The following is a 22,512-nucleotide window of genomic DNA, read 5'->3' on the forward strand; positions in this document are numbered from 1 at the left end:
TCAAAATTTTCATGCAGGACCAACCTTGATGTAACTGAATAAAACTAGTTTAAATGATAACAACTGTGACAATACAAATGCCTACTTTATTTTAAAGTCTTTATTATCCTGAATATAAAAGACAGAAGTCCTCTACGATATAACAGAGTTCTTTATGTGAAACATTTTTTTACAAGTGAAAAAATAAATACCTCTTGGAATAAAGGCTTATATGCTAATATGTGCCATAAAAAAGTAGAATTTTAATATCTGACAAAATGTCTGTGCAAAGAAACAAATGCATAAACACATTACTGCTACATTAAGGCAATATGAAAAGTACACTCAGGAATCTCAGTAAAGTGACAGTGTAGGTTTCTAGCTTTCACTGAGCTAGTATTGCACCCAATGAGGTCATCTAGGTTTCCCGACATCCTAGAAAACTCGCTAGCTGACCGGCTTCCAAAATGCCCAGTGGGAGTGGGGTTTGGGAAATGGGACTGAGAATAAGGTAACACAAAAAACAGCCCCACTGAAAGATACAAAGGGGGCAACCAAAGAAATGCTGAAGCAAAGCACTTAAGAAAATACAAAAATAAAAAATACACATGAAAAGGAGACCTTATCTAGAAACCCATCGTAAGGTTATAGAAGGTTTGATCGTTCAAGAAAAGCCACACTCGTGGGCTGTCACAGGTGGAGCCGGGGACTCGGGAGAAATGGAGAAGAGCAGGCTGTTTCTGAGTGAGCTGGGTGTTCCCTTTGCAAGGGAAATGTTCTGTCTTTCCATTTTAAAAATACTCCATCAGCTCCAAAGCCCAAGGAATACTTGACTACTTCATGGGACTCTTCTAACCAAATTAGTGGCATTTTGCCATTAAAAGGCATGGGGCCCAGGGTCAGGGAAGAGAAACGGGTTAGGAACCCTCCTTCCACCTGCTTTCAGTGAGCCAGACTGTCCAGACCTTTCAAAAGTCACAGGCTCTCTCTTTGAAATCTACTTGCTTTCCACTCATTTTTGACCAAGTTGTAAAAGACAGAAATGACATTATGACAATGCCTATTTAAGAAAACTTTTCCTATTAAAAACGTTCGACACCCCATGACCATTACAAAAAAAGAACCAAGTAAATTCTTGAAACTAACTTACAAAATCTGCTGCCTGGGTGTACGTTATGGAGAAATACGACATCATTTCCTAAAAATCCCGTTTTTGGCTACATTAACACTTAACTGACAAAGACATCACCACCTCACCACCTATTCCTTTACTTGATCATAAAAACACGAAGTCCAAGGAATGCGTGTGCCCCAGAGCTCCTCCTGGTCCCCAGCACTGGAGCTGCTTGCTCTACACATGGATGTGTTTTTGCAGTGGGGAGTGTTATGTTCTTGTCTTCCTTTTTTCGTTGTTTTTTGTTTAAATGTTGCATGGCAGATGGGTGCTGAGAGTGAGCGGTTTCCTCACAACATTATCATAGTTTACAATAGTGCAGTCTTCAGCAAGTCGGCGTGCCGGGGACTTGCAGGGAAGGTCAGATGACGGTGAGGTTAAGAAGACTGGTGTGGGTTGGCAGGTAGACGTGCTGGACATGTTCTACGCGTGATCTGCACACTGGACACAACTGGAAAAGAGAAGCCAACAGACAGCGCCTGTTAAAATACCCGCAGGATTGGACTCTCTGATTCGCCCGCCACACGCAGTTTTCTAAGTTACCCTGTAGCCGAGGCCCCTGCACCTGTCTACTCTGGCGGCTGTGCAAGAGACACATCCAGAGTGGCCTGGGCTCAGCTAACATCAGCGGGCAGACGCCCTTGTGGCCAGGGAGTGTGGCTGTGCTCCTGGCCCAGGAGCCAGCTTTAGGTTCTGGTGACTACTTGGCAGGCACACACCCTTCATCAACCCAAGGACAGGTAAAGGCAGACACTCAGGAGATAAAGCCCACCACACAGGGACTCACTCTTGCCAGGCCGCCCTGAAGGCAGCTTCTGAAGGAGGCTTTACATCATTTACCCATTTACATCATTTACCCATTTACATTTACCCATTTACCCATTTACATCATTTACCCATGGTGACGGTGACACTCACCAGATGTTCCTGAGAGTGAAAGAATGATTCTAAGAGGAGATGTAAGTACAAAAAAGGAAAGAAATGCTAGACACAAGTTACTTTCTTTTCTTTCTTTTTTTTTTTTTTTTGTATTAAAACTAGTTTGACTTGCTAACAAGCAGCAAACAACCCAACTGGTCCCTGCGGGCACGCACAGCTAACAACCACAGTAAACAGCCCTCTACGGTCCAAACATCTGAGCAGTTTGCCAAGTATTTTATGCAAATAAAACACCTTTCTTCTAGGTATGAGATAATGAGAGGCAACCCAAAATGGAAAAGGCAGGCCTGGTCCTTGGTGTAGCTACTCGATGCAGTCACTTAGGAGTCTGAACTGCATTCATTCCCATAACTAAAAAGTCTGCAGTTTACGCAGCCACCAGCTGGAGAACAGTGGTTGCCCACAGAAACAAAAATCAACCAGCCGAGCAAGAAGCATACACCTGTGCAACAGTGGCTCACAGCCAACACAGGTAACCCACTGCTCACAACTGGCTCTGAAACCTACTCAGTAGGGAAGAATACCTATCTGGCTATGGGAACAAAGCCAGATTGCCTAGGACAGGAAACCAAGAGGGACCAGAGAGAACATCCACTGCTCTTTAAGAAGAGTGGACATTCACATCAGCAAGTCTCTCTAATGACTAGGCTTATCCCCTATACTTCATACTGCTCTCAATTTTGGCTGGAGAATCTCTTCTACCTTATAGACGGGGGAGAATTCTGTGGAGAACAGGATACATCAATACATCAAGCATAGATGGCTGGTTGCCTACCTGAGATGGGTCACCTCCACCTTATCTACCTAAGCCACTACAGAGGTCACGACCTGGGTCACTACAGAGGAAGTGGTGACATGAATACTGCTCTCATGGCTATCCTCAAAACCAGTTCCAGGGAGATGGTAACAGACACTGCGGTCACTCAAACCTCATTAAGACAGAGATCTAGAGGGTACAGAGAAAGCACCACTAAATCAGATCCCTAGCTGGTCCACCAAGGCTCTGGGAACATTGCAGAAGGGGTGGAAATATTTTACAAGCCTCAAGGTGGTAGGAAGAGCCAGAGGCACTGTATCTGCCTCCCCCCACAGGACTGACCGAGGCCTCTTGGATCCCACAATGAACACCAATAACCCCATAGAAGAAGACCCTTGGCAGAACTGGAGCAGGGGCAAGGGGGTCTAAGAGCACAATCATTTTATTAAAAAAAATCAACAAATAATAATTTTAAAAAGTCTTTGGTTTAATTGGGCTGGTGGAAACAACATGCAAATGCAAAGTGTTTCCAGAGGGAAGAGCGCGTTCGGTCACTGGGCACTCTCAGTTCTTTGCCCACTACGCACCTCACAGACCTTCATTCACTACTGACTGGGGGGTCGGGCGAGGCCCCTCACCTGCAGCTGCGAGGCGCAGCGCTCACAGCACACGGTGTGGCCGCAGGGGCAGAAGGTGGAGTTGACTTCCTGCTCGCAGCACACCACACACAGCATGGCCTCCCGCAGCTGGCGCAGCTTCTCCTGCAGCGCCCTGGTCTGCCGGCAGCTGAGGCCCTCGCAGCCGCTGCAGCTCATGCTGCTTTCGGAGGCCTTCAGCGGCGAGTTCGGGGGACTCTGGTCGCTTCTTGGGACAAGGTCCACCACACCTGCATTGTATAGAGCCCTCCTGGCATGGTCATAGACCTCCTTTGATGTTCTCTTAATGTCGAAGACATACTTCTTGCCAAGGTTAATGTTTTCATTCAGAAACAGAGATGCCAAATGGCCCTTCAAGTCACGACTATACTGCATCATGACAGCACTGGTCACCGTGTCACACCTGCAAGGACAGACAGAAGGTAGACTTTAACAGTGAGGAGCCAGGAAGCTCCATTAAGCAGACCCTTAGACCAATGAAAACAGTACATCAGCAGACATGGAATATTCATTCAATCTACCTACCTACCTACATATCTACCCATCTACCTAACCTATCCATCTGTCCATTTGTTCAGACAGCCACCTACCTGCTTTTTAATTAATTAATTTTTATTTGAGAGCGACAGGCAGAGAGAGAGAGAGAAAATGAGCGTGCTAGGGTCTCTAGCCACTGCAAACAAACTCCAGATACATGTGACCCCTTGTGCATCTGACTTATGTGGGTCCTGAGCAATCAAGCCTTGTACCAGGGTCCTCAGGCTTCAGACAAGCGCTGAACCGCTAAGCACCTCTCCAGCCCCTATTTTGTTTTTTTGAGACAGGGTCTCACTATATAGCCCAGGCTGGCCTGGAACTTGTGGTCCTCCTGCCTCAGCCTCCTGAGTGCTGGGATTATAGATGTGTGCCATCATGCTCGGCTTAGCGAGACATGCGACATGCTTAGTAGACATGTATTGTGTGTATGCCTGATAATAAGTCCTTCCCATTTTGTCTATGCTGTTTGCTCACCAACTCCACTGCTGTTCTGCAAGGGTCTTCAAGACAGCTTCCAGGAAGCAGCTGCACACGTGCAGGCAGGCCGGACAGGGTCTCCTCTGGCTGAGCGCTGCTCCCACAGCAGCCCATGCGAGAAGGGTGCTTCTCTTTACACCTTGGCTTTCATGTTACAATGTCTACAAGCTGTCCGTCCTGCTCCACACTCTGTTTTAATACAAAAAACTTGGACGGCTGTGCACCAACTACATTTTGTGGCTTTCTAAGTTTCTGAGTCAACTCAGAACTTGGCTGGAAAGTGCTCTCTGGAAAGAGGGACCTGGGTGGTTATTTAAGGTCCTCACTGTGGCCAGGTGTGCTTGTGTGCAAGCTAGTAATCCCACCAAAACTGAGTCAGGAAGATTCCCCTAGGTTTGAGGGCAGCCTTGACTCATACTAAATTCCAGGCCAGCCAGCCAAAGCTCTGTCTCAAAACAACAACAACAACAACAACAAAACAGGTAAAATAAAGTTAAGACTGAAATAAAAATGTATCCTCCCTGTGTAAAGTGTGAGGATTCAGCACAGGACCTCTCCTAGACCTGTGTTGCCCTTCTGAGGGAGGACAAAGAACAGGCCCAACCACTGGGGTTATCTCAGGAGGGAGTGGTGCAAGACAGTAAGGCCAGAGATAAGAAGAGCAGCTCACCGTGGACTTCTGTGGTGAAGCAGCCTATGCTGATAAGGACTCCAGAAGGACTACAAAACATAATGTTCAAAGCTGCAGGATTTTTACATTCTGTACAAGACTGACACAGTGAGAAGAGAAACTACAGAAACCCCCAGGCCACCTCAAAGTCACAGAGCTGGACACTAGGCTTCTAAGGGACACAGTGGTACGTACCTGTAGAAAGCATGTGTCTCGGTGATAGCTCGGTACAGCCCACTGGCAGCTCTGGTGCTGATCATTTTAAACAGGAGCACGATGCTATTCCCAGACTCCTTGGTGACGGTCAAGTACACATTCTTTCCTGACTGGGTGGCCATCTGTACCACAGGATAAGCTATCCTGAAAGACAGGAAGAAGGAAGAAAGCACACTTAGAACGAGCTACTTATCACAATATGTACATGACTTTGCAGGTTACACGTGACCCACCTATATATAACTTCCTAATCACACAGACAGCTGAAAAGCTGTCGCTTATACACGGAAGAGTGTGTTGGATCCTGTTGTGGTGTGCATGCATGTAAGGATATAGAAATGGATATGAAACGTTTATGGACACGAACAACTTATTTGAAAAGCACTAAGTCTGCCTCGTCAGCATACTTTTTAAGTTAGTCTCGAAGAATTAGGTGTCAAGGTCTGAAAAATGAACACCAACATGCGACATTTTAATCCTGAGAGATGTCTAGTGAATTTCTTTCTGCTTTCCACTTTCCCGATGAAAGCTAGACATTTATATGCTTAGAATTAAAAAAAAAACACAAAAAAAACCTGAAGGCTTGGGTTACCTGTTAATTGGGCTGAAGTCATCTTTGCAGATTGAGATTCCTTCGGGCCCAACCCCAATGAGGAGCTTCTGTCCTTCGCTGTCCCTCACGGCATGCCACTCCACGCCATAGTTTTCCATTGACGACACAATCTGCAGGACCTGGTACTCAGCTGAAGCCTGGCTGATGCCTTCCAACTCCTTATGCTTTGCAACAATGCTGTGGAACAAGGGGCAGAACAGAGATCAACTTACGCAGCCTTGAAAGATCATATAATTTTCACTAGGGAATTATAGTCATATGGTCATTTTAAAATTACAAAACATAAAGTCATTATTTCTGTTTTATTATTTAGTAAACTTATTGTAAACTACTTCTAAGATTTCTTAAGACTTCAACTATCAAATATTTAGTGGAGAACACATTTGGAGATGATGGACGGTGAAAACTTGAAAGAACTATGGAAAACTTCTAAGACAAGATGAACTTGTGTGTCAGAATTTCTCATACATTTGTCTGCATAACTTGGTAAGCACCAGGACAGTTGTCAGCATCATAAGGGATTGACTGGATCTTTTTGCTGAATACAGGATTGATTTTATGCCCTCCTGTGGTTCTTGAAGATCCCCCTTCCTGGGCTATCTTCCTCCCCTTGAGTGAGCTGGGTTCGTGACTAGCGTCTGATGAACAGAATTTGGTGGGAGTCGTGGGATCTGGCTCACTTCTGAGATTAAGTCAGCAAAGACAGATTTCTTTGTGGCTCTTCACTCTTCTGCTCTGAGTTGGCTCACCGTGGATCCCAAATCAGGAAAGGATGCTGAGGTCAGGTGGCAGGGGAGAAGGCCAATCAACACACCAGTACAAGTCATCCTTGATACGGAGCCCTCCCTCAGCTGGGTTGCAGGTCAGACTGTCGTCCAGTGGCAAGGTTTGGCCTCAGGAGCAGGCTCAAGCCAGCAGAGCCATGGCCAGATTCCCTGCCCAGGCCTTCTCAGCCACCAAGATCACTGCTTTAGCCAATGAGTGTGGGGGTGACTTGCTATACAGGAACAGATAACTAAGATGCCTATGTTAGTCTCTTGATGGAATTCTTGCTGGGATGAAGCAAATACCAATAAAACATGACAGACTTTTATTGTAGGAAGTCAAGAGGTCAGACATTTTAGAAATTCTCATTGTGTACAGCATTTCATACAGCAGCATTTATTGCTGTGGGCTGTTTGTTTTTGAGTTTCTCAAATTAAAGGTGCCTGGATCTTTTGAAAGTAACTGGTTAAATCGGCAATGGCCTGGGTTCAACTTCACAAATTATCTGTGTGCACCACCACAGGCCCGGCTTCCCATGAAGATTCTTATCAAGTTGGCAGGATGCAGCCTCACCTGTTTAGGATGGCACTGGAGAGCTCCTTTGCACACAGCTCCTCGTAGTGGTACTTGGCAGTGTTCTGGTTGTAGTCCCCAAACTTGGTCTGGGCCAGGAGGGCACTAAGCTCCGCTGCCTGCTCTGGAGAGCACTGGAGGTGGCCTGCCAGGAGGGATTCCTTGATGTGCAAGAAAAAGATGTGTCTGCAAAACAAGGTGGAAATGAGGTCAGCCTGGGGTGACTGCCGGCCTGGGCTCCGTGGTAGAGCACTTGCCTAGCATGTGTGAAGACGGCTCCATCCCCAGAGCTGCAAGAAACAACCACACTAATCCAACTTGCTCAGTGGTTTCATAACCAAGTGCTTTCCTTTTAAGTACAGCAAACAGAAATTTTGAAAGTTAAAGTGAATATTTTTATTGCTATATAACCCTTTTTTAAAATTTAGTTTTATTTATGCAAGAGAGAGAGAGAGAGAGAGAGAGGGGTGGGGGGGAGGGAGGGAGGAGAGAATGGGCATGCCAGATGCCTCTAGCCACTGCAAATGAACTCCACATGCATGCGCTACCATGTGCATCTGGCTTATGTGGGACCTTGGAGAATCAAACCTGGGTCCTTAGCCTTTGCAGGCAAGTACCTTAACTGCTAAGCCATCTCTCCAGCTCTAGACCTCTTTATAATCAAGAGCAAAATAAATCTAAGGATTAGGATTTTGTGGAATAAAAATAACTTGAACAAAATACATCTAATGAAATCAAATTCAGTTACAGAACAGAACACAGATGTAAAATATTTAGAAATACTATAATGTTTTAAAGAAGTAATCAGAAACATTACCTTTAAGTAGATTCTGATACAATCTGAATCTGCAGAAACTCTAAAAAGAAAGTCTTTGTTTCAATGGCAGCTGTCTACAGACTTCTTCAACCAGATGTTCCTTAGCACCTCAATTTCAGCTCATTTCAATCAAACTTTCCCTGTACTTTATCTCCCAATAGAAACCACAGACTCACTTTTCAGTCTCCATTCTACCTACACCTTCCTGGTCTCAGAACCGTGTATACCCACTTCCATTCCTGCCAGCCGGCTTCCTCAGTCTGGTGCCACTCCCAGGTTTTCAAGTCGGCAAGATGCCTCTTCCCTCCAGACTTGCCAGCTCACCTTGCACACTGCTTGTGGTCACTGCTTCCAGGGAGAATGCCTCACCCTTCTGTGCAAAATCCTTCAAGGGACCTACTTACCCTCTACAGAGGAAGCATGATGGCATCCATGGTGGTGGTTTGAATAGAATAGATGGCCCCCAATATATTCAGTTCTTTATTGTTTGTAGTTTGCATCTGCTGGCTACCTGGCTAGAGGCAATGTTACTGGGTGGATCTTAAGGTGTGGTGGTGCGTTTCAGATTTCAGTCTAAAGATAGGCAAAGTGTGCCTAGCTGGAGTTCCTGAAGTGTGCTGTGGCTTTTGACCTTTTGGCTTATACTTCTCTCTCTCTGCTTGGTCCTGTGAAGGCAGGCCAGCTTCTTCTGCCATTTATGGAACTTCCCCTGGATCTGTAAGCTTCAATAAATCCTTCCTCCATAACTGTGCCTGGTCCGGAAGTTCATCTCAGCAAACCTGAAGCTGTCTGATACAGCATCTGAGACCCAGGCTTCACCCGCCACTTTGCAGCTCCCGTTCTCTAGCCACTACGCCCCAGGGAATAGATGCTTCTCGCCTTCAGAGAGCTGGCCTTTACCAGCCTGTCCTCATATGGGTAGCCTTCGGTCCACGTTGCACACAGAGCATGTGCTCCTTCTTACAGTACTCGGCGTGTGACAACTACTAGCTCTCCTTAGCGAGCTGCATTCGGGCTGCCTCAGTTGCCTCTCACATCAGAGAGCTCAATGCATGTGTGGGAACCACCACACATCTGGGATTGTTTTATATTTCAAATGTAGCTCCACTCCGTTTGAACTACCCTCAGTGTATACAACACAGCATTCTGCATTTGCTGCAAGGCGTGCCACACTCAGACCCAGGGGGAAAATTCAGTTATTGTTTGTATTGTCCAAAATTCTGAAGAGGGAATTCAAGCCACCATAGGAAGGCTGGCTCAGCTTATGAAATCTGTGTCTGGCAAATGCAGGGTTTAAACCTTCCATTGATGACTTGTGCCTAAAGCCACAGCAATCTTCTGCTAATATATGAACTACAACCATTACGAATGCTCTGAACCCTGTGTAAGCCCAATTCCCCATCCTTCCAGTCTTCAACACCGCTTCTCCTCACACAGTGTGCCTGAGCATGACAGTCCAGTGGAGGACACAGGAGAAAAGCCAGGAGAGCAAGCAGGAGGCAGCGAGGCTGCAACCCGAGGGCAGCGGGGAGACTCAACGCCATCCCTCTTCCTTCACTAAGAGCCGTCACCTTCAATCTTCTGCACATTCAGTAATGACACAGAAATATTTACAGTTAACAACTTGCCCAAATGCTGCAGTTTTTCCAGGATGCCATGAAGAAATCAAGGCAAGGATTCCTAATAGCATTGAAAGAGGATAGACATGGTTTGTGTTAAACCAAACATCTGTTAGACTTTAAAAATATTTCTGACACACTGCTAAAACTGACAAGGGGGGGGGCATTGGGGCAAACAAGGACCACAAAAATAACTGGTTTTAAAAGAGCTCGGAGGATGTGACTAACATTCTCACAAACCCTGTGCGGCTCAAGGCGTCGTGCATGTGGCTGCTGGGGGAGTGGAGTCTTGTTACCAGGCCTCGGTCTCCTCAGTCAGGGGTATGTTTTCAGGAAGCCAGACTCTGCATCTATGCTTACATTCAAGAAGAAATTATGTGCCAAAAGAGCTTAAGATTATCACCACAAACTAAGTCTTCTTGATTTAATTACTGCTAACGTAAAGGTCTCTTGACTTGTTTTCCTGGTATAGAGTTAGAAACTGTTTCCTGCTTTATTAAATAGTACGGACAGCCTGCCAAGGAAGAGTTTCAAATTGATTCGGTTTCTTTTTCCAAACTCTCTACGCCTTCTTTGGGAGGGACAGCTGCCAAAATCACAGCAAAGCAGCAGTAACCGAATGTGAACAGCAACGGCTCCCTAACTGGCATGTGGGTGGGGCTCACAGCCTGGGCCGGGCGCACAAGATGCCCAGTGGCATGAACACTCCTTACCGTGTAGTGGACCTCCTGCCAGGCCCTGCCTGAGGGAGGTGCCTTCATGGCTATCAAGCCACCTTTTCACTTCAAGTCAATAAATATTAGTCATGCATTGCTCCTGTGCCCAGTTCCACCCTGGGGTGGCTGGGTGGACATGTCTGAGGGTTGACTTTCAGATGGAACTTAGAGCCTTTCAGAGCCAAGGAAGAGCCCCTATTCAAACAACGCCTGCCACACTCCGACCTCTAGGTGACAAGAGTTGGCACTCCAGTATAAAAGGGGCAGCAGCAGCCAAGGTCACCAGCTCTGATGAGCTGTCACAGGCTAGTGTGCTCTTTTCCAAGGGGAGGATGGCAGTGCTCAGTCATTTTTCCAATAAGGAATCCATTAAGGGCTCAGCATTTGTGTTTTCTTTTTCTTTTGCATGTGTGTGGGGGGGATGCTTGTGTATGCATAACTGTATGCACACACAGATCACAGGTAAACACTGGCTATCTATCTTCCTCAATCATTCTTCACCTTATTTTTTGAGACAGTCTCTCCCTGAACCTGGAGCTCAGATTCCACTAGAATAGCTAGGCAGTGACCCCTACCTCTCCTCAACTCTGGAATTACCGGCGCACAATACCACGCGCAACTTTTATGTGGCTGCTGGCAGTCCAAACCCTGGTGCTCTTGCTTGCACAGCAAGCACTCTCCACCTCCTCAGCTCCTGTGAGTGGCACTGAGTCCAGGATCTGTTCCTATTATTTTTCCCCTTTAACCACCTGCTCTGTAACTGCCTACCTCCTCCCTCTTCTTCCTCCCTTCCCCCATGAAGTGAGTGAAAGGTTACCAGTAATATCAAAGCAAGCAGCAGTTATGCCTTCAGTGACAGTTTATGTTAAAGATCAAAAGCGGATGGCATGGGCTGGGGAGATGGTTCAGTTGGTAAGAATATCTGCTGGGCAAGCATGAGGACCCGAGTTCGATGCCAGCGCCCACATAAGAAGCCAGGCATGCCTGTAACCCCAGTGTTGAGTGGGGTGGAGACAGGAGAATTACAGGACTCACTGCTCAGCCACTCTGACCAGAAAAGAGCAACCCCACGTTCAGCGAGAGACTGTCTCAGGGAAATCAAGCAGGACAGAGAAGGACACCTGAGTTCACTCTGGCCTCTGTGTACATGTGCACAGGACACACATATTTGCATTCACATGTGTATACAGCATATGCACACACCAAAATTAAAAAAAAAAATTAGATGATCTGGGTGTGCTGGCTTATGCCTGAAACCTCTGCAGTCACTTAGGAGGCTCAGTTAGGAGGATCACTGTGAGTTCCAGTTACATAGTGAAATCCAGGCCAGTCTGGGTTATAGTGACACTCTGCCTCAAAAAAAAAAAAAAGTAAAACATAGATTACACATCTAATTCAATGAAACCTATATTCTAGAATGACAAACAGGAAAGCCTCTGGATAACAACTATTTTCTTTGTATTAGAAGCAAATGTTTAAACTGTTCCATGGGCATCAGCTCATGCTGCATTTTCTCAATATTCTTGGGACTGCACTTTGAAATTCATTAAGTTTTATCCAGTTACTAAGAATGTGGTTATTTCAATAAATGACTACATCTTCGGGTTCAAGGGGACCCATTCTGGCTCTGGTATGAATGAGCTACAACATTCGGGGAGATACAGTAATAGGTATCAAACCATTGTAAAAAAAAAACACATTTTCTATGTATTTTGCTTCAAATTACTTCAAAATTTCCTTTTAAAAATTCATTGTTAAGGTTTATCTTTTAAGAGTTTGCAGAAAACTATCCTCTGGACACTGATGTACACGGTCACACAGCACGCACAGCAGTACTTTCTACAAGCCAAGCTGTTGTGGGAGAGCACCCTCCACTGCAGGCAAGTGCATGGGGTGCTACAAGGGCATACACATCACTACACACACACACACACACACACACACACACACACACACACACACAGAGGAGAGAGAGAGAGAGAGAGAGAGAGAGAGAGAGAGAGAGAGAGAGCGCGCGCATGCGCGCTGTACATCTGCTCATTGCCAAGGTTACATTTGGTTACCCCTTTCTAGTTATATTAACAATTACATCATTTTGATGACAAATGTAAAATAACTGTATCCAGACTCTGTAAGTCATGAAGTCAACACATCTTCAAGATGGCTAGCTAGTTAATTTCAAAAACTTTCAACTACCAATAACTGCCTTGTATTTGTTCCATAGGGTAGCCATGGAAAGGCTATCCAGCCTGTCCCTTGCCTCAGTCAGACCCCACTGCAATCACACAACTTATCTCCATCCAGTGAGTCACTTAATTATATCAGTTTATTCTAGATCAAACTCTAGAGAGTGCTGGGTTACATTTAAAAACAAGCAGATCAGGGATGGAGGGATGACTTAGTGGTTATTGCATTTGCCTGCAAAGCCAAAGGACCCAGATTCGATTCTCCAGGGCCCAAGTTAGCCAGATGCATAAGGAGGCACACATCTGGAAGTTCGTTTGCAGTGGCTGGAGGCCCTGGCATGCTCATATTCTCTCTCTCTCTTCCTATCTCAAATAAGTAAATAAATAAATAAAAATAAAAACAAGCAGATCAGAACAGAACTGCTGGAGTTTCCTGGACGGCATCTTAACATTCTAGTATAACAGAACTCAGTCCATGATGGCTCAGAAGCCTACCTGTAAAGGCTAATTTCATAAACAATGGTTTAGGAACTAAACCTAACAGCATCTTCACAATGAAGAGGTGGCTAGGGTTTTCATGATACAACCAGCAAGCTCTAGGGAAAAATGAATAAATTAGGCTCCACCAAAATTAAAAACTCCTACTCACCAAAAGGCATCAAGAGACTAGGCAGAGTACAAGAGGCTATACATTTATATAACTCAGATCTCACCCAGAACGGTAGCTAGGCGACACACGGAATATGCACAGTTCAAAACTAGCAGCAGGCAATAAAAGCGGGTGACTTGAATGGCTCACAACACAAGATAAATGTAAAGCCAGTAAGCATATGAGAAACTATTAATATTAGTAATCATCAGAGCATCACAAAGTAAAGCCACCACATTCTGCCATAATGTATCGGCCAGAGGCTGGCGGGGATGAGGAGAAACCAGACTCTCTCACACTTGTTTGTGGGTATACAGAGGCTTTGGGAAAAGGACTGGCAGTAACTTATACAACTAAACACTCACCTACATGATGATGACCCAGCTACTGTATTCTTGTTCATTTTATTCAAAATAAATGAAAACACATGTGTCTACAACAGAAGAAAAGGAAGGCTTGTACTAGAATGTTTCTAGCAGTGGTTGTTTCATGGGAAACAGCTGTTTATCAAAAGGACTACATACAGATGGACGGACAAAAAGTGGGATATTCACACAATGGAATACCATCCAGTAAGAAAAAGGAACAAACGGCGCTGGGGACTTGACTAGCATGTTCCAGGCCTCTGGTTCAATCCCCAGCACCATAAAACAAAACAAAACAAAACAAAACAAAACAAAACAAAACAAAACAAAACAAAACAAAACAAAACACCCCCAAACCACCACTACCAAAACAAACAAACAAACAAACAAACAAACAACAACAACCAACCAACGAAACAAACCCCACAGACATACCCAGCAGTGTGGATGGATTTCAACGGCTGTATGATGATCAAAGGGCAGACACAACGCAGTCCTGCAGGATCCCAGATTGTAAGAAGTCTTCACGGGGTGTTTGGGGGCGAGGGGGGGGGGGACAAACTGTGCCAGTGCAGTGGTAGGTGAAGGTGGAACGAGTGGGGACTTCCTACAGAAGGACATGAGAGAGCTTTCCAGAATGACGACGCTGTTCTAAATCTTACAGAGCTTTTTAAAAATAAGTACATTTGCCAAATCTTATTAAATAATACATTAGGATTCATGCATTACATGTAAATTTTATAACAAGATAAAAGAACTGCATGCAAATACAGGTTTTAGTTTATAAAGATGCTATGGCATTCAGGAGGAAGAATGGGCAACTTATTTTGAAATACACATTGATAGATGGGTGGAGGGACCAACAAACACTTAACTACCTACATAATAAAGTAGGCATACGAGGTTGAGAAATATTTGGGTCTGGGTTTAGAATTTCAATATATAGGTCTACTTCACAGAGGGTTTGTAACTTAGAAACTTGTGATGGGCCAATAATTACCATGGAATTGCCAAATTAAGTCTCTACTTGGGCTCAAGGGAGATCCTTCTCAAAACCCCAAATGGGAGCCACTGTTAAAGGCATCCCTCGTTGGCCCTAAAGCACTTAAAAGATCAGGAGAGCCACCGGAGAAACGCCCAGCTCCAGGAATGCTTTTACTTGAAAGAATAAAGCCTGCCAAAGGTGCTGGTCTACCACAGCAGACGCCTGTTGGGGCAGGTGCGCACCCCGACAAGCCTGTCCTCTAGAGACGCCATCTCTTCCCACACCCTGCGCTCGCCAGGAGCGCAATTAGAAGCCATGACTCCACAGGCAGCGCGCGGCTGCAGGAGTTCCAGACTAACTCGTTCTTTATCTGCCTGGTTTGGGTTTGGTAGATCCTGTTGCTGGTCCAGAAAGAATCAAGAGAGAAAGTGCACAAAGTGTCCCCACAGCTGCTCCATGCAGCTCACCAAAGTCAGACTTGAAGTGTCTTCTAAATAATTAGATTTTGTACAAACGTGTACTGAACGTGCCCACATGGGGATTCCATTATCATGACAAGCTCCACAAAACACACAAATATCCACTAGTCTTCAAGATTTTCTTAGGAAATAATGCACGTGTATCTTTTGGTCTTAACGCCTTTTCCAGGGCTCATGTTATACTCGGGCAGGGAGAGAGACAGTCGGCTCTGAGGTCACAGTTGGCTGGTGGAACGGCTGGTCACGGATGCCGCTCGTGGGGCACTAGGAGCTCACAGAACCGAGTCCACCCTGAGCCACGCCGAAGGCAACAGTGAAGTGAGCAACTTTCCCAACACGGGCATCAGAAAGACTCTGGGCATGGCTTTCAGGTGGGAAGGATTTGATTCAGCTCCGAATTGAAATGGCCACATCATACCTGCCTCAGGTTTGCACGTGGCATGTGCTTTGTGGGTTTTAGCCATGAAATCTTTCATAGGTTTCCACAAGACGCATTTGTGTGTGTGTGTGTGTGTGTGTGTGTGTAGGATACATGATGTAACGTATGTCTGTACCTAGGGTACATCTACATACTTCCTTGAGACTGAATCTCCCTCAACCTGGAGCATCTCAGCCAGTGAGCCCAACAATTCTCTAGTCTCTGGCCCCATCCCCTTGCAGGCCTAGACTTACAGACGTCCATGTTCAACTTTCTGTGTGGGTGTCGGGGCTGGGGAGTGAACTCTCACTGTATGGAGAGCACTCTAAACTGCGGGAGCTATCTCCCCAGCCCATGGGATTTTTGTTGGAATACTGGAAAATGTGGAGCTAATTAATACCTAGGACTATAAATTAGTTGAAGTAACATCAACAGATGCTTAAAAACTATCTGGACATCAGCAAAGGTTCAGAGGAGTGCTACTTCCTTTGAGGTAAGGCACAGCCACAAGAAATGCAGTCTGTGATGGGTGAAGGAGGTGAGAGAAAGGAGAATGCCAAGGACTGAGCAAGTTCTAAAGAGGAAATAATCACCACAAGACATTTTATCATGGTGAGGGTTTTGTAAAATTTATCCTCAGACCTTTTCAGCTTACAGTAGCAAACTTTAAAAACATTTCAATATTTATAAGGAAATTTGTACCAGTACTTCTAAGTTAATCATTTACTGATTCAAGATATAGTTGCCAGGTTCTGAGGATACAACGATGATCAATTTTAATTGGAATTTAGATTATCAGGATGACTGACATAAGTAACTGTAGTGGCAGATGCTCGTTAATGCTCTCAAAGAGTGACACATGATGTCTTGGTTTTGAAAGTTCATTCTTCCTGACAGGGCTGGAGAAGGGTGGAGTTGAGGTCAGGGCAGTGGGCAGAAACTTAACCCTCATTGTTCCCAACACTGAAATCTTGAATAATTTCTCTGAACATTTTAATCCAGGCATCATGGAGTCTTTGCACTGGAACCATTTTCTGGGAAAAAGAATTACAGATGTTGCTTAGCCTTTACTAAACTAGACTGTGCCTGGAAAGATCACTGAGTGTTGACAAAATGTGGCCCAGTGAGGAGGAAAAACAAAAAGAAGACCCCGTGGCAAAGGATGGTGTACTAGCAGATGACAATCAAGTGTGCACCTCTCTAATCTCTGGTCCTGCAGAGGCTGGCAAAATTCAGTCTGAATAACTAAAAGCCTCTGAAAGGCAAGCATTTCTAAGATCGTTATTATTTCAGATTTACTTCTAGCCTCTATTAACTTGTTTCCCTTCTCACTTCAATCCAAGGCGTCGCAAACATCTGCTGAAAATACCTGCTGTCTCCATCTGCAAACTGCTGCCAGCTGAAGCGGGCAGTTCCTCCCACTCCCCTGCCCCTGTGCCAGAGCAAAGCAACCTGGGCAGGAGAACCAAACCTAACATTTGGCAAGAGACCAGGTCAGCCCTATCTGGCGATCCAAGCTGACACTTGACTACGAGCCAACACTTGTTTTCAGAGAAATGTCCTTAGGAAAGCATGGGGACAATACAGAGATGCCACAGAAGTGGGTGGGAGGGGAGTGCTCCTGCTGGGAGCCACTAGAGCCCAGTTCCTGGCCTCTCACAGAAGGCAGGCTTGGAAGTCTAGGCGGCTGGTGGTTGGAGGCAAAGCTAGACTAGAAACACCGGCTTCTGACTGGCTCCAGCGCAGACTGTCCAATCACACGTAGGCCTTCCTGCCTGTCACCCTCACAGTGGCCTGCCTGGGCTGATGTGAACATTAACTATGCTTCCACAGGGAGCTGAACTCCCTGTAGGCAGGGTACCTGATGTCTGTGCAGAATCACTCTGCCAACAGCTTCAGTACCCCTTAACTTCAATATTACTTAAATTGTCCTGACATGTCGGGCACACTAAGTGCATCCTCCTCGTGATGCAGTCAAGTCACCTCTTAAAGCACCTCACAAATCAAAGCTACGTTCACTCAATACTTGAATAGATCTGATATATATTGCTTGCATTTTTACATTAATATTTCATAACAAATAATGGGCCATCAATGTTTGTCAACAAGCTTTTTAGCTTGCTAATTCAAAACTAAGGAAAACCAAGTGTTTTTTGCCTTTAGGATTTGCATATAAAAATGCTAACTACAAAAAAAAAAGTTAACTGCAAACTGCACCTAGCACAACTTTTGATGTTATACATCACATTAACCTTACACAAAACTTAGAATTTTTTAAACACTTTTTATTCTATTTTTGAGGGAGGGAGAGAGAGAGAGGCAGAGGGAGAGAATGGGAGCCTCAGGACCTGTCAGCCCGTGAATGACTCGATGCGTGTGCCTCCCCTGTGTGCATGTGCATCCGCATGCTTGTGCCACTTCTGTGTCTGGCGACATGGGACCTGGAGACTAGAACATGCATTCTTAGGCTTTGCAGACAAGCTCCTTAACCACTAAGCCATCTCTCCAGCCCAAAACTTAGTTAATTGTAACCAATTAAACTTCATAAACTATGTAAAATTCACCAAGGTAAAAGAAAGTCCTAAGTTAAAAGTGTATACTACACTGCCTTTGTTTCTCTCCTTTTCCTCCTCCCCTTAGTCCTTTTTAAAATTTTTATTTTTTATTTATTTGAGAGTGACAGACACAGAGAGAAAGACAGATAGAGGGAGAGAGAGAGAATGGGCGAGCCAGGGCTTCCAGCCACTGCAAACGAACTCCAGACGTGTGTGCCCCCTTGTGCATCTGGCTAACGTGGGACCTGGGGAACTGAGCCTCGAACTGGGGTCCTTAGGCTTCACAGGCAAGTGCTTAACTGCTAAGCCATCTCTCCAGCCCCCCTTAGTCCTTTTTTTGATACTGGGGACTGAACCTGGGGCCGTACACATGCTTGGCTAGTGTTCTTCCACTGACTGTATCTGAAGACCTCTTTTCACCTTTTCTCTAAAATTTTATTCATTTATTCAGACAGTCTCACTGGGTTGCCAAGACTGGCTCTGAACTCACTCTGTAGCCCAGGCAGGCCTTGAACTTGCAATTTTTCTTTCCTTAGCCTCTTAAATATCTGGGATTATAGGCCTGCAACAAAAGGTCCATCTTACACTAACCATTCTTTATGATTTCTAAAAGGAATTAAAACGAATTAGAATTACCTAGTTGAACCAGGATGGTTCACTTCTTGCGTGCTATTAGCTATAAATCTCATAATTCAAAGTCAACTGAGTAAATAAAGGAAAAACATTGAAAGGTAGGAAATTTGATTTAAGTTCTAAATAATCAGTTGTATCTTTTTTACATGACTAAGAGGGATTTGGGAATAGTTATTGACCCAGTTCCAGGACAGGAAAGCACAAGTAGACATGATCCAGCAGTCAATCAGAAAGCGTGAATGCATTCACATTATAAACGCCTTATGCACTATCATTTCCAATGTTTCCATGACTTAATTGTCCCTAGTTCTGGCAGATTTAAAAAATAAATGTGCCATTAAAACTGAGTTCACCTAGAGGCCCTGAAGTAATTGTAAAATCAAGAAATGAGAAGTCCAATGGTGTGCTATACATGTTTTCTTTTGCTAACTTTACACGTTATGATCGTGAAGTGCAAAACAGAGGCTTTCACAAATTGTTTAGGGTGAAACAAGGAAAGGAGAGAGACGATTCTGATTAATCTAGACAGCTAAACACCCTTAAGTGTGCAACTTGAACATCTGCAAGACATTTTCAGGAGCACTAAAAATTCAATGTGCCCATTTCCTTCATAAACTAAATTATTTCTTTCACCCTTTCAAGTTACCAAGACAAAGTAAAGGTTTAAATCAATAGTAATTTGGTAAACAAACAAACTCTTAAGAGGGATATTGCTCACTGACCATTATTCACAATTTTCAGAGTCACATTTTTCACATGCATGGCACATTTCCAAGCCACAGGCTTATGAAAAACATCAGTGCCTAGATCCAGTCTGCTGTGCTTTCAAAAGCAATCATTTACCCCCCCCCCTTTTTTTTTTCTCGACAACTGCAAGATTTAGTCTCTCCCACCTCGGTAATAGATGTGAAACATCACTTTCCTGGTGTGGCTCATCCTCGAGAAGTGTCACAGACAGAGGGAAACACAGGTTTTTTTTTCTCTCTCTCTCTGTTTGAAACAGGAGACACATGCTAAAGTTGTTGACCACTACTAGGGGCTTAAAAAAAAAAAAAGCGGGCAAGGAGGGGGATGTGTAGCAGTCTACTACTCAGTGATCATGTGGAATCTATCTGTGGGATGGAATTCAGTTACAGGGGCCTTCCAAGAGTTCTTGGGAGTTTCCATGAAACTTGAAAAAGTTTTTGAAAAAAATTCTGCATGAAGCCAGACAGCTCTCCTGCTCTGCACTGTAATCCGACACTAGGCAGAAGAAGTGGACCAAGTTTAAGTAACCCAAGAGGAACTGTTTCCTGCTTTTGGTTAGTTCAGTCTACAGTGACCTGTAGTAACACTGCTGAGGCGGGGTTACTATCGGGCACTAGATGCTGCAGTCAGGAAGTCGGTCTGGTTTTCTTTTTGTTTGAATTCAGCCCTGCTCTCCTATTAATATTATAAAGAAAACAAGAAAAAGAAAAAGAGTTGGAAAACACACCCAGGCCAACTATGTGGTTCCCCCTATCAACAAACCCACTGGGCTCTGAAAAAAACCAATGCATGGTTAGAGAGAATTTCCCATCATGAAAAGTTAGATTTCCCTAGGAACATCTGGGGAGTACAACATTCTTGTCAGTGGAATCGGGGGGCGGACCCTGACAGGGGTTTATTGTGCCTCACTTTACCTGGTCTGCTCCTGTAAGATGAGATGAGGCTCCACGAAGAACTTGACTCTCAGTTTAAGCCGGTAAGGTGCCAGCCCGTCCATCTGCTGGGAGATCCGGTTTCTCAGATTCAGCCATAAGCTTTCACCTTTACTACCCGTAAACTGCAGTCCAAAATAATCAACTTCTATGATTCCCAGTCGCCTGCACACCTAAAGCAAAAATGAACGCAGCGCGGGTGAGCACAGGAGGCGAGCCGGACCAGCACACCAAGGGCTCCACCCGAGCCCAAGACTGGCACCCACTTCTAGCAAAGTTCTGTCCCATCATAAGGTAGAAAAACCTAGTCTGCGCCTACAGATGCTTATTGTTCCTTGAGTATCTATAGAGCGAGGTCAACTGCAGAAGAGAAAAAAGGAGTCCCTCAAAGCAGCCTTCCGAGAGGCAGAGGAGGGTCTTCCCTTCCTTACTCCAATCCCAATCAATGGAATTCCCTCCATCACCATCTGCACAGCTGAGTGGAACAATTTTAACCATCTGGATTCAAAGAAAAAAAAAAGAAAGAAAGAAAGAAGAAAAAAAAAAAAGAAACTCGCGGAGGCAACACGCCACAAGTGTCAGCTAAGCTTTGCAAGAAAGGCTTCCAACCACATCAGGTCTACAGGACTTGAAGACCCCCGGGTCCAGTGGGACCCCATCTGCTGCGGGTCACATCGCCCATGCCCGCCCCACCGTTCGAAGGCTTTCTCACACAGGAGAACACAGGCTGCCAACACCCACTCCCTCAAGCAGCACACAACCCAAACCCACAGTGCCCTCGTCCCACGCAAACCCCGGGGGTCAGGTGGAGAAGCTGCGTGGAGATCAGGGCCCAGCAGGTCCGCGAAGGAGCCCGGGGCCGGAGACTGCCTCGAGTCACCCCACGGCGGGACGCGGGCGGCGCTGCCGGGTCACGCGCGGACCCCACGGGCTGGCACCGCGCACCCAGGCGCGCACGCACACACACCTGCGGCAGGTGCGCAGGGACGCCGCCGCCTCGGTGCGAAAAAGTGCCGGGCTGGGGGACCGGGTGGCGGCTCCTGCCTGAGCCCGCGCCCGGGGCCCCCCACGCACGCGCCGGCCCGCGGGAGGCCGGCTCCGGGGCGCGATCCTCGGCGCCCCCCCCTCCCGGCCCGCTCCGTGGCCCCGGTGCCTGCCGCGCCTCACCTGGTTGAGACAGTCCTCGCCGTTGGCTTTCGCCTCCACCTCCACCTCCATCAGCACCGCGTCCGGCCTCGTCACATAGCACAGCATGGTGGGGCCGCCGCCGACGCGCGCGGGGCTGTCGCCTCGCCACCACCGCTCGAACCCAGCTCCGGGCGGACGGCTCCGAGAAGACGCGCTGCCGCGCCGACCCCGCACCACCCCGCGGCCGCGGGCCCCCGAGTCCCCGCCACCCCCGCGCCCGCCGGCTCCCGGGTGCTCCGCGGCGCCGCACTCCCACTGCCCGAGTGCCTGCGCCGCGACGGGCGCGCCTCTCTTACAGCGGCCCCGCCCGCTCCGGCCCGCGCCTCCGCCAATCACCGCGCTCGCGCCCCTCCTCCCCCGGCGCCGCCAGCCAATAAGAACGCGCGTCCAGCCGCGGCCCCGCCTCCCGGCGCCGGCTGAGTTCCCCGCGGCCGCCTGGGGAGGTGGCAGCTTGTGGGCGCCCCGAGCTGCGGAAGGAGGGAGGCCTGGGATCGCGCCCGCTGCCTCTGCCCGCTGGGCGACGCTGCTCGGGGCGAGCCAGCCAGCGACCGTCCGGAGCTCCGGGCGGGGACGCTTTTCTGTCCCGGACAAACCCTTCCAACATGCCGCTTCTCTCCCGCGGCGTTGGGTCCCTGCAATAACCGACGCCTTTCGGTGGTGAAAGCAAAAAGGGATGGGAGCAAACCGAAGCCTTAATGAAACTACTTCCCACCAGCATCTGCCCGGTGGGTTGCTGGGAGCCAGACTTCCGTACTTTAGACTTCATAATTGAAAAAAAAAAAAAAAATCCGAGTATGAAGTTTTTGCAGGTGCTATCGGCGCTTCTTACATTAACCCTCTGCAAGGGCTTCTGTGTGTGGGTGCTGC

General features: G+C 46.6%; 1 protein-coding gene across 1 annotated transcript; it reads right to left on the reverse strand.

Moving 5' to 3' along the window:
* Nucleotides 1-66: 66 nt before the first annotated feature.
* Nucleotides 67-21,790, reverse strand: LOC101610570 (myosin regulatory light chain interacting protein). Its single transcript, XM_045136792.1, has 7 exons — nucleotides 21,625-21,790; nucleotides 20,440-20,630; nucleotides 7,357-7,542; nucleotides 5,998-6,195; nucleotides 5,385-5,549; nucleotides 3,488-3,908; nucleotides 67-1,604 (listed from the first exon to the last, which is right to left on the reverse strand). The coding sequence occupies exons 1-7, from the start codon at nucleotides 21,709-21,711 to the stop codon at nucleotides 1,515-1,517; spliced, it is 1,338 nt and encodes a 445-aa protein (XP_044992727.1). The 5' UTR covers nucleotides 21,712-21,790; the 3' UTR covers nucleotides 67-1,514.
* Nucleotides 21,791-22,512: the final 722 nt, after the last annotated feature.

The sequence above is a fragment of the Jaculus jaculus genome, chromosome 17, assembly GCF_020740685.1.
Source record: "Jaculus jaculus isolate mJacJac1 chromosome 17, mJacJac1.mat.Y.cur, whole genome shotgun sequence".
In the NCBI taxonomy this organism is placed as follows: domain Eukaryota; kingdom Metazoa; phylum Chordata; class Mammalia; order Rodentia; family Dipodidae; genus Jaculus; species Jaculus jaculus.